The sequence below is a fragment of the Ranitomeya variabilis genome, chromosome 3 (assembly GCF_051348905.1).
Source record: "Ranitomeya variabilis isolate aRanVar5 chromosome 3, aRanVar5.hap1, whole genome shotgun sequence".
Classification (NCBI taxonomy): domain Eukaryota; kingdom Metazoa; phylum Chordata; class Amphibia; order Anura; family Dendrobatidae; genus Ranitomeya; species Ranitomeya variabilis.
The window spans coordinates 238,787,435-238,799,649 of NC_135234.1; the positions used below are offsets into that span (position 1 = coordinate 238,787,435).

Genomic DNA, 12,215 nt, shown 5'->3' on the forward strand with positions numbered 1-12,215 from the left:
CTGCACAGTCACGTGTTTAGACCTTGTAGAACCACTCAATGCTACTACACCATGTACCAGGCTACAACGCAGCCCCTTCTCTCACCTAATCATTGAGGGTGCTGGGAATAAGACCCCGGTTACACTCACAATCAGTGTTCTGATACTGATGGCCAATATGAAGACTCTGTAATCAATAATAAAGTCCTGGACAATCCTCTTAAGCACATACATGGAATTTGCCTTTATACTCTTACATTGTAGATACAGCTGTAGACCACAAGCAGTATCATAAATTATTATGCATAATTGCAGAGAAGTCAATGACTGATACCAAGGAATTTACTTTACAGTTTTATAGCTTATTTTACAAGAATAGTTAGGTCAGTAGAAAGCAAACAAAAAACTCATGGTGGCACGTCTCTTCCAGTTATAGAAGAAGTCCATTGGGTCCCGAATAAATATCTTCGATATACATCCTGTACGCTCATATTTTCTAATCCATTTCTAAAGGCTTTGTCTGTCCAAATAATGACTGGTACAGTTCAGTCCTGTAAAAAAATAAAATACAGAATTAAAAATAAAAATTCACTTGGATGATTTAGCATGATGCAGAGTGTGTTATATGGGTCAGACGTTGATAAACAGCTACAATTTACAGGTTGTGTTTTTTTTCTTTTTTTAAACATTTCTACAGTTGCACTGTGTGAATGCAGATTACCAAATGGTGTCTGTGTTCTGTGCACACTGTTATGATGCCCCTGTATTCCCAACGAGAATGGCTGGTCACAGCCCCTTCAACGCTCATCCGTTAGAACAGCTGCATACCTAGTCACATGCTGACTAGTTTCACAATAGAACAAGGAGAGAAGTAGATGAATATCTAGCTGGCACGTGACTGCCCACTGGTGTTTGGAATACAGGGGAATTGTCACCGTGTGCTGGCTCATGGCAGTCTGCAGTCACTACGTGGGGAGAGCCCAGAAATTGGTTTCACTATGTCACCCCCTGTTCATTTCCATCAGAGAAACATGCGCACAATGCATAGAGTGGCTCGGCATATTGGTACAGTTGGCGCCTTTTGATTATCCTATGTATTTACACATCAAGAGAAGATGCTTCTCTACCCTAATAAATATCAAGCATCGGAGGATTTCTGCAGCCATTCAGCTTTATGATCCTTTCCTCCCAATGATCCCGTTACATATATATGTTGACCATTGTGAAAATCTATATTTATCATATATTTCTTTTCCACTATTTGTATGCCTTCACTAGACACTAGAGTCCTGCCTGTAGACCATGTGTAGTCTTTCTAGATTTTATTGTATTTTTAGACTCCGCGACCATTTCCCACTAATGCTCAATATTGATTAAACAGTCATAAGAGAAAACAGTTCGAGGTCGAAGCATGTGTCATTTTGTAGCCATTCGGAGGCCTCCTTCTGGTCTGAGCATCTTGCTTCCAAGCACTGCAATGCCAGGTGCAATTCCTACATTGTAAGCAGTTACCGTCCAGGCAGGGCTCACATGTCAGCAGCTGCCGCTGAAGCCGGCTTTCCACGGAGCATCATTTCACACACAGGTAGGCACGGCTGACCAGCGAGCAGTATTCCTTCTATCGAGCACACCGAAAGGCTGACTACTCACACCGAGCACAATCCCCTGGGTCAGTGTGTACGCCATGAACGAGGTAGCCCCTAATATCACAGGAAGCTATGGATGGCCACCCAGATCTGTGCAGAGGGTTCAGCATTTATCTACACCAGCACCAGAGAGCTGAAACTAAGCCATCAGGAATGAATTGTCATCAGACCTTCAGCATCAATTCAAGGGTTTTACAAAAGTATAACATTAACCATTTATGAACTGCAGCATATTTTTTTTTATTTCTTTTTTTTACAGCCCTTTCCATTTTCACAGGCATAAAAGCAATTGGATAGGCTATTAAAATAATAATAATAAATAAGCATTGCTTTAATTACTGGACACTTTGTAGTCAGTGAGAAGTCTGGAACCCATGGACATCACTAAATTCTAAGACATCTGCCTGGAGATGCTGTCCACTACTTGGACAATCCCTTCTCATTTCCCAAACTTGGCCTTAATAATATAAAAAAAGCTTATACTCGCCTCCCACGCCGTCCCAGTGGTGTCAGCACTTGGTTCCCGGGGCTCTCATGTGATTGTTATGGCACGTGATCCTGGTGCCCAGTCACGGCTGGAGTCACTGTCTCTGCCTTTGTACTGTTAAGTAATTAACAGAAAGTGAGAACTGCAGCTGCTGCTCACTTCTTGTTAATTACTTAACAGTATGACAGCAGGGACAGTGACGCCAGCGGTGAGTATGAGCTTTTAACTTGCACCAAATATTTCGATCAAGAAGGGGTTTTCTAAGTAGTGGACAACCCCTATAACTGCTGCTTGCTCGTGCCCCCAGTTTTCTCTTAAGTAAGGGGCCAGTGTAGAAACCTGACCTCAGAACAAAGTTATAAATTTAGGCTGCAGACAGAGAATTGTGTTCACATGTTGGGAGCAGCCTGAGAAGCTGGTGTGATCCAATCTACATTCGTCCTACCCTCAGGGAGCAGAAAGCAACTACCAGTTAATAACTTCTGTAAGTTTCTCCTGTTTATTTTGATACTGTTTTGCATAAGTTGTATGTCTTTTCATTATCATATTTTTATACCTTTTTCTTATTGTAAGCATTGAACCTTTTGTTATTAAAGTATAAAACTTTAACAAGTTGAACCTTGAATGTTTTAAAGAATCCATAGCCTAAAGGTGTGTGAGCCTTATGAGTTATAGACATATTTTTATTAGTATTATTATTAGTCCGGGACTCATCGCCCGTGTATTCGATGAGTGGTGGCAGCACGTATGAGCGGGTGTGTGGCCTGGGTCGGTGTGTGATTTATGCTCCCATTACAGCATAGGACAGAGGTTGAATGCTGGACTGAGAGTGGGGAGATAGATTAACCCTTGCAGGCACAACCCCAAGTCACGTGTGAGAGCAGGCACGTGACAAATAAGTGACACCACGGAGTAGGGAACCGTGACAAGATTTATTCACATCTCTTAAGTAAGTGAAACGCTAAATCAGGCTATGGTCAGGTGACTGGTGCGGACATTGAAGAATATTTCATGACTTTGTCTTAAAGTGGCTTTCCTCGCAAAGTACATGTTAATCAATAGATCTTTGAATAATAATAAGTTCCACAGTTGGACCTGTTTCTAAAAATATGTTCCTGTGCTGAGATAATCTTATAAATGTGCCCCCTGCTGTGTGCGGTGTTTTGGCTGTGTCTGACCGTACAGGGACATGGTCTGATCATACCACAGCTCCTGGGCAGGGGAGGAAGCAAAAGACAATACTGACATTACAACATGGGTGCAGATATTCTTCTGTGAGGTAACACATTATCTACTATATAATTGTCTAAGGGTCACTTCCGTCTGTCTGTCCTTCTGTCTGTTGCGGTTATTCGTTCGCTGATTGGTCTCGCCAGCTGCCTGTCATGGCTGCCGCGACCAATCAGCGACACGCACAGTCCGGAAGAAAATGGCCGCTCCTTACTCCCCGCACTCACAACCCGGCGCCCGCATACACCCCTCCGCTCACACAGGGTTAATGCCGGCAGTAACGGACCGCGTTATGCCGCGGGTAACGCACTCCGTTACCGCTGCTATTAACCCTGTGTGACCAAGTTTTTTACTATTGGCGCAGCCTGTGCAGCGCCAATAGTAAAAACATCTAATGTTAAAAATAATTTAAAAAAAAATTTATATACTCACCTACGCCGCCTTTCCCGCTCCTCGCGATGCAACCGGCACGTTCCGTTTGCACGGATGGTCTGGCAGAAGGACCTGCCATGACGTCACGGTCATGTGACCGTGACGTCATCGCAAGTCCTACGCGCCTGCGCGGAAATGACCTGCCGTGACGTCACGGTCATGTGACCGCGACGTCAACACAGGCCCTGCGCGCCTGCGCGAGCAGGCTGGGACTGGAAGCTGCCGCCTGTACCTCGTACAGGCGACAGAACTACAAGTATGGTGAGTATGTTAGAACTACAAGGGGCCCTCGGATCGGAAGGTGAGTGTTTATTTATTTTTTAACCTGTGACATACGTGGCTGGCCAATATACTATGTGGCTGGACAATATACTACGTGGCTCTGTGCAGTATACTACATCGCTGTGCAATATACTGCGTGGCTCTGTGCAATATACTATATCACTGGGCAATATACTACGTGGCTCTGTGCTGTATACTACGTCACTGGGCAATATGCTACGTCACTGGGCAATATACTACGTCACTGGGTAATATACTACATAGCTGGGCAATATACTACATGGCTGGGCAATATACTACGTGGCTCTGTGCTGAATACTACGTCACTGGGCAATATACTGCGTCACTGGGCAATATACTACGTCACTGGGCAATATACTACGTCACTGGGCAATATACTACATGGCTGGGCTATATACTACGTGGCTGGGCAATATACTACGTGGCTGGGCAATATACTACGTGGCTGGGCTATATACTACGTTGCTCTGTGCTGTATACTATGTCACTGGGCAACATACTACATCGCTGGGCAATATACTACGTGGCTCTGTGCTGTATACTATGTCACTGGACAATATACTACGTCACTGGGCAATATACTACGTGGCTCTGTGCTGTATACTATGTCACTGGACAATATACTACGTGACTGGGCAATATACTACATGGCTGGGCTATATACTACGTGGCTGGGCAATATACTACGTGGCTGGGCAATATACTACGTGGCTGGGCTATATACTACGTGGCTGGGCAATATACTACGTGGCTGGGCAATATACTACGTGGCTCTGTGCTGTATACTACGTGGCTCTGTGCTGTATACTATGTCACTGGACAATATACTACGTCACTGGGCAATATACTACGTGGCTGACCAATATACTAAGTGTGCTGTGCTATATACTACGTGGACATGCATATTCTAGAATACCCGATGCGTTAGAATTGGGCCACCATCTAGTTTATAAATAAGCACCCTGCACCGTGACTGCTCAGACAGTGACTGGCTGTAAGAAATGTACAGACCGCACATTTATTTTTTCCTGGCTGCTGCCGAGTGCTGCAGTTTGTGTCCTATTACAATTAATGGCAGACACACGGCAGCGCTGTATTAGCATGTTTGATCTGATTGGCTGATTGTCACTCCTAAAGTGCATGACTGAGCCCCAGGCACCCATGACCCTGTCGTCAGTTCACTGCCAGCCTTCCTTGCACTTCACAACCCCTGCGATTGTGACCAGCCAGGGTCATCTAGCCATCACAATCTGGCCTTTGTACAAGTTTCTGAGATCCTTATGTTTGCTCATTTTTCCTGCTTCAGAACATCATCAACTTCAAGAAATGACTATTTGCAGAAAAATAAATGCCACCATCATGGGATAATCCGTGTTATTCAATTCGCTGTAAACTTCTCACAAACGCAGCTAAGGTTTACTGTCAGATTATTTGAATATTTCAACATGGAAACAAAGAGGTTACAGTACTGGGAAATCACTGGTGGCCATGTGCATCAATGGATTGCACTGTCAAACAGCTCAACACATTGTGGTATATGTAGCAATACTGCAACTTTATAGACAGTGGAAACAAACACTCTTAAAGGGAGTGTCCCCAGGTTTTTGTGGCTTCATCTGAGAGTGATGTGTCACTTACTGAGCTGACTGCTGCAAGTTTTGACAAAATCATGTTCTCTGTTGCAGATTTAGCAGTTCTGTGAATATTGAGCCCTGTATATCTCCGCAAACACAACTGATTGGCAGCTTTCTGTACACTGTGCATAGGCAGAAAGATGACAATCAGTGGTGGGCGGTGAGTTATACAGAGCTCAAATGTGGCAGACTACATGGCAGCAGGTTTACTAGTCCTCTAGCGATAATCCTGCTGATAAATCAGTGCTTTTATCTAAACTACAGCAAGCAGCCCAGTAAGTGACATCACTGGAATCAGGGTCTCTGTCTCTACATTATGCTGCTCTAAGATTGAGTGGCAACAATCTGGTGACAGATATTTGGGACATTTTTATACTGTCTAAGTTCACCCCACCTTTACGCTTACTTTGTGGCACTAATAGCATTCTGGCCACTACATTAAAACCTGATGGTACTTGCCCTTCCTCAGATCAGCACTAGTTCTACAGTTTGTTTTCTGGCTGCAGGGTGACGTGATGACTACAACACACATCACCACTGCAGCCATTCACCGAGTTCAGTGATTAAAGGGACTCTGTCACCTGAATTTGGAGGGAACAATTTTCAGTCATATGGGCGGGGTTTTCGGGTGTTTGATTCACCCTTTCCTTACCCGCTGGCTGCAATATTGGATTGAAGTTAATTCTCTGACCTCCATAGTACACGCCTGCGTAAGGCAAATTGCCTTGTGCAGGCATGTACTACGGAGGACAGAGAATGAACTTCAATCCAATATTGCAGTCAGCATGCAGCCAGCGGGTAAGGAAAGGGTGAATCAAACACCCGAAAACCCCGCCCATATGGCTGAAAATTGTTCCCTCCAAATTCAGGTGACAGAGTCCCTTTAACTGCAGTGGTGATGTGCGCTGTAGCAGTCCTGTAGATGGAGCCCAGAGGAGCATTGGAGAGCAAGGGCTGGATAGGAGCAGGGTCAATGCAATCTGATTTTATTATTTTAACCCAATGCTGGCCATAAGTAGTAAGAACACTAAGTGGAAAACCCCTTTAAGTCAGATCCCTTGTCCACTAACAAGTTGCAGAAAGCATGTAAAACACACAAATGTGGTACAGATCTTGGAAGTTTTTTTGTGAAAATTCGGCCAGAATTCTGGCTCATTTACCTTAATAAATCTCTTTAGCCATGTTCTAATTAATCCTAAATTGTAATTCATGCCTGCACTGACCTGTCACAAGCCAGGCCTCCCTCTTTCTCCATCATTAATTATTTGGACGCTGAATGGACACAAATATCACTAGATATGGATGAGAAACTCAGGTTTTACTCCTTTGGAAATCGTGGTTTGCTAGGATCACACAAAATGTGCTTTATCTTTTTTTTATGCTGCATTTATTTCTGAAACTTTTCTCCTCAACCACAAAGGACACAAAAGATATAAAAGTCTTAAATGCAACATGCAGATAAGATGTATATTGTGTATAGTGGACTAAAGTATTGGGACACAGCTCAATTACATTTTTCATTAAAGGGAATGTGTACATTTTTTATTTTAATTAAAAAATATTTATGAATTGTAATAAACGCTTTATGTAAACAGTTATTTTTAATAATTGTATGTGTTGCTGCTGGGGGCCTCTATGTGTACACTGTGCATGCCAGTTACATGCATAGGAAAGTAGTGACAGTCTCTGATCCCTATGCTGTGGATGTATTATGAACAATCAGTGGGGCCGCGGCGGTGAACTGATCCAGATCCTTGACACTATTCGGCTATGTTTCCAGGGTCAGGAAACGTTCAGGATTTGCGGCGGATTGGACGCTGTGTACAGCTGCAGCGTCCAGATGTTACAGCATAGTGGAGGGGATTTTATGAAATCCCGTCTCCACTATGTGGGCAGGGCCGCATCCGGCGGCCCTGCGTATCCGGACATGCGGCGCGTCTTTCTAGACCGCAGCATGTCTATTTATCTTGCAGAGACGTTCCGTCTGCGCAAGATAAACAACACAGTCCTATGTGTAGGATGCGGTGATTCCTCATGTGCTCAATGAACACATCCGGAATCACCATGTGTACAACAGGGAATGGTGATTTGGGCGGAGCGGGGTGTCCACTGCGTCCAAAGCGCAGCGATTCCGGAACATGGATACATAACCTAAAGGGTGTGGCTGTGAAGAGAATGGTCGCCCTGGATTAGCTCCTAGGGCTGACAACTGTAGGCTCACCGAACGCCTCCTGAATTACAATCTTGCCGTCACTGTGTAGGTATGGCGCTTCACTGGGATTTGAAACTTTATCCCTCCCCATCCTTCTGCAAACACCCAATCAAACCAGAGGGATCAGTTCTAGAGCACATTTGCAGAAATTATATTGTTACATAGCATTACTATTGCTTTTTTTGAAAATGTGAACTACCCCCTCCTAGTGTTCAACTGTGGGAAATATGAAAAATAAAAGTACATTTTTCACATTTTCAACAATCCAGAAAATAGTTAAAAATGCATTTTTTTGTTGTTGGAATAGATTTTCTTTAAGTCCTTTTGCCACCTGTGCATAAAATCCAGTCCCCAGCCGTAGACGGGGTTGTTTTAAAGAGCTTACTGAATTCAATCATGGTCCTCTAAGAAGTCAGCGTACTTTCCTCCCATCTAAGTCACTGAAAAGTAGAAGCATTCAGGTGCCAGAGAAACCAGCCATGAAGTGGCAGACCACAAAGCTACAGATTGGGGGTTGCCAAGTGTTGAGGTCCATAAAAGTTGCTAATGCTCTGTAGACTCAATAACTGCAGAGATCCAAATCTCCTCTGTCAATAAAGGGGTCGGCCATTTTGTTGTTAGTGAAGCTTTCCTCAGATTGCAGAATTATCTATTCCATAAAATGGCTGCTGGTAGTGGGTCATATGACCAGACCTGTCCATCAGCCTCCTACAATAGTAAAGAAGCTATGACATGAGAGGAGTTTTACAAATGAAGGAGGCTGAAGGACAGGCCTGGGCATATGCTCCTCTACACTTTATTTACTGACGTACTAGTCAGTTTCTGAGGAAAGTTGCAACCACAAGGTAAATGGCTCAGCCCTCTATATGTGCCAGGATCTTTATGGCATGGGTTTCCATGGTTGAGCCCCTGCACACAAGTTTTCATCACCAAGCACAATGCCAAGAGTCAGATAGAGAGCATAAAGCAGGACAGTGCTGTTCGAGTGAAGTTTGATGGATGAGTCTGGGTTTGCCAAATGCCAAGAGAACGTTACCTGCCTGACTTCACTGTGGTACCTGTAATGTTTGGTGAAGGAGGGATAATGCTGTGGAGATGTTTTTCAGGGGTTTGTCTAGGCCCCCAAGATCCAAAGAATACAAATCTTAATGCTCCAAGTACCAAGACATTTTAGTCAATTGTATACTTTTAACTTTGTGGGAATGGTTTGGGGAAGGCCCTTTTTTTGGGCCAAGCAGACTGTGCCCCAAGGACAAAGCATGTTCCATAAAGGCATGATAGAGTGAGGTTGGTGTGCAAGAGCCACCATGAATGACCACAAAGAACCCTGACCTCATGGAACACCTTTGGGGTGAACTAGAACAGAGATTACAAGCAATTCTTGTCTCACAGCAGTGTCTGACCTCACTAATACTTTTCTAAATGAATGGGCAAAAACTCCCACAGACACAATCTACACAATATGAAACTGCTTTCCTAGAAAAGATGACTGTTTTATATGTAAAGGGAGGACATACTCCGTATTAATACCTGGATTTAGAATTGGATGCCATAGAGGCTTCTGAACGCGTTTCTATACTCTCGTCCATATAGTTTGCGTGTATAATTCAATCATAGATTCCATTTCTTTTATAAATGTGGAATTTTGCATTCAAGCATGCCTGTGTCCAACTGGAGATAAGAAGATTACTGGTTATTAATGGATATGGTATGGGGCAAAACTAGGAAGTGAGTCTTCAAACCCTTAACCCCCACGTACCATTAAGCAAGGGAGGATGTACTCGGTGACTGGTAGCTCATCCTGTTTAAATACTTGCATTAAAGGGTTGAACCACTCCTGGACCTGGATACCCATCTCTTTGGCAAGCCCAAGGATGGCTGCAGTCTTTCCGGGGCCTCTTCTGGATTAAGGTGGACACTCCTGGTCTCGATATACAAACACAGATCCCAAATACTGCCCAAACTACAGCTATGTGACGGCGGCCTCCTGATTACTCTGTTCTTCTCTTACCTCATGCAAACAATTAAGAATAATAAGTGACTACTGACATTGGTCCCACAGCACAATTTGTGGGGTTTTCTTTATTTTTACAGCAAACTATCTCAAATTTAAGAAAAAAATGGTGGTGGGGGGGAAGCTTGATCACACTGATTCAAATGCAGACAAGAGGATCGGACCGAAGGGTGCCCATGTCCCAGGCTGGTGCAGCCCGGCAATAACGAACCAGGGGGAAGACGGAAGAGACTGCACATCCAAGGTAAATATAACAACAAATTATTGACTTTTATGTACATTGCATGTGCCGATTCTTTCGTCTTCCCCCGATTCATCTCAAATTTAATCTTCCATACTTTCACGTAATTACACTGTTTCTTGCAATACTAAAAGATGCTAGTAAACTGAAGTAACAATCTCTGGGCTTTTTTCCACTAACATAATCCAAATATATTAGATTTAGCTGCATAGTCACAAGGTGGCACTGCAACATTCATTTCCAACAGGGTTCGAAAACTATATGTTTGCAACTTAAGGCTATAAATTACACAGTAAGCCAGCCATCATCATCACCATCATCCAAGCGCTTGGAAAAGATTCAGAAAGGTCTGCTTCAATTCCCTCTCTTTTGGTCAGGTCAGGATTGGGTACTTTAAGCCTGTGCAAATGCTTTTAGCCCTGCGGCTTTAAATTACAAAAGATGACATGTGACCTGTGCCTTGCCTCTCATGAGATCAGCTGGAAGATTTATAAATATTTAAGGAGGTCAGAATTGGCCTAAACAACAGGACACACTGGAAGAGTGATGGCAGGTAACAGAAGCTGAAATACTAGCTTTACGACTAAGGCAAACCCGAAATATTCATAGGAATAGAAATATAAAAACCTTCGCCTCATTATTACACAAGACGCTTCACCAAACAGGAAACAGCCTTCTAAACCCAGTTTATAAGGGAAAAATATTTGCAGTGATTAGACAGCCAGCTCCAATATTGTGAGCACCTACTACACAAGAAGATATGGTCCAGACTTTCATAGAAAGCAAATCATGCTTTACGTGAAATATCTCATAAAAAAATTACCATATTTAAGAGGGAACCTTTAAAGAAACTGTACACTATGACAGCAGTGCTCTTTTGAAGCCAATGTCAATTATCAGATGAATGAATCGATTTGCAGGACCCTGGTCGGGGGTCAGGTTAGTATTTTGCAGCTGTCAGCAGGAGCGCTGGAAACCGCCTCGGACCTGCCGGCATCTCCGACTCATCTTTTCATTAGTTGGTACGGCGCATCAATTGTTGCAGCCTGACGCACACACAATGGCGCCGCAGACCAGCTAATCTAAAGAGGAGTGGATGCCGGCAGGTAGGAGGTCGTTTGCAGAGATCCCGCCACGGATTGCTGACCTGGCGGCTGGACTAGGGTCTTACAAACTGACTCGCTCATCTCTACCAGTTAGTAAATATTTCTGCCTATATAGATTAACAGACAAAATAAAGTCTATAGAACTTATTGGTGAATATGGCCGGTATATATTGTTAGTGATATTGGACATCAAACAGCACAGAACAAAATCCTCACTTTTTGCTTGTGGACCATGTGCTACATAAAGGGGTTCTCCCATGAACATGTAAAACAAAGTGCAGGCAGCGACAAACCATAAAATCTGAAGTTAAAGGGGTTGTCTACCACCAAGACAATTTCCTCTTGATAAAATGTTTGGACCCCATAAAATAATAAAGCCTATACTCACCTCCCGTGCTGGGGTCCTCCCGCGGTGTTGGCACTCGCTCTCCCGGGGCTCCCGTGCAGTTGTTGGGACACGTGAGCCCTGCGCCCAATTATCGCTGGAGTCACTGTCCCCGCCTTCAGATAAATGATAAAACATGAAGAGAAGTCTGGGCTACAGCTGATCCGCGACTTCCTCTTCTGCTCAATTCGACAGTAACTGTGGACAGTGACGGAGACAGAGTGCTGACACCGCAGGAATTGCGCCAGCACAGGAGGAGAGTATAAGATTTATTATTTTAGGGGGGCAAGCGAGGGGTATAAGAAGAAGTTGGCCAAGTAGTACTTTAATTATGTCCCAAAACCGATCCAAAACAAATCTTTGCAATGTTTTTAGAGCACTTCTGCTCTATTCTTGTTGGGTAGGTAGGCAGTAGAGAAGCATCACACCTTGACAAACCCTGATGTTTCTCAAATGTGCACTTTGTGGTTTAGCAGCTGATCAATGTGTAGCGACGGGAAGGTGCTAATGAAGGGCATCAGTTTTCTTTTCATTTGTTTTTCACTG

General features: G+C 43.8%; 1 protein-coding gene across 1 annotated transcript in view; it reads right to left on the reverse strand.

Annotated features, from left to right (window-relative positions):
* Nucleotides 1-320: 320 nt before the first annotated feature.
* Nucleotides 321-12,215, reverse strand: part of AATF (apoptosis antagonizing transcription factor) — a 144,095-nt gene continuing 132,200 nt past the window's right edge. Inside the window, exon 12 of the mRNA XM_077295312.1 lies at nucleotides 321-530. Within this exon, the coding sequence (XP_077151427.1) occupies nucleotides 476-530 (55 nt within the window). The 3' untranslated portion in view covers nucleotides 321-475. The remainder of the gene's footprint in view (nucleotides 531-12,215) is intronic.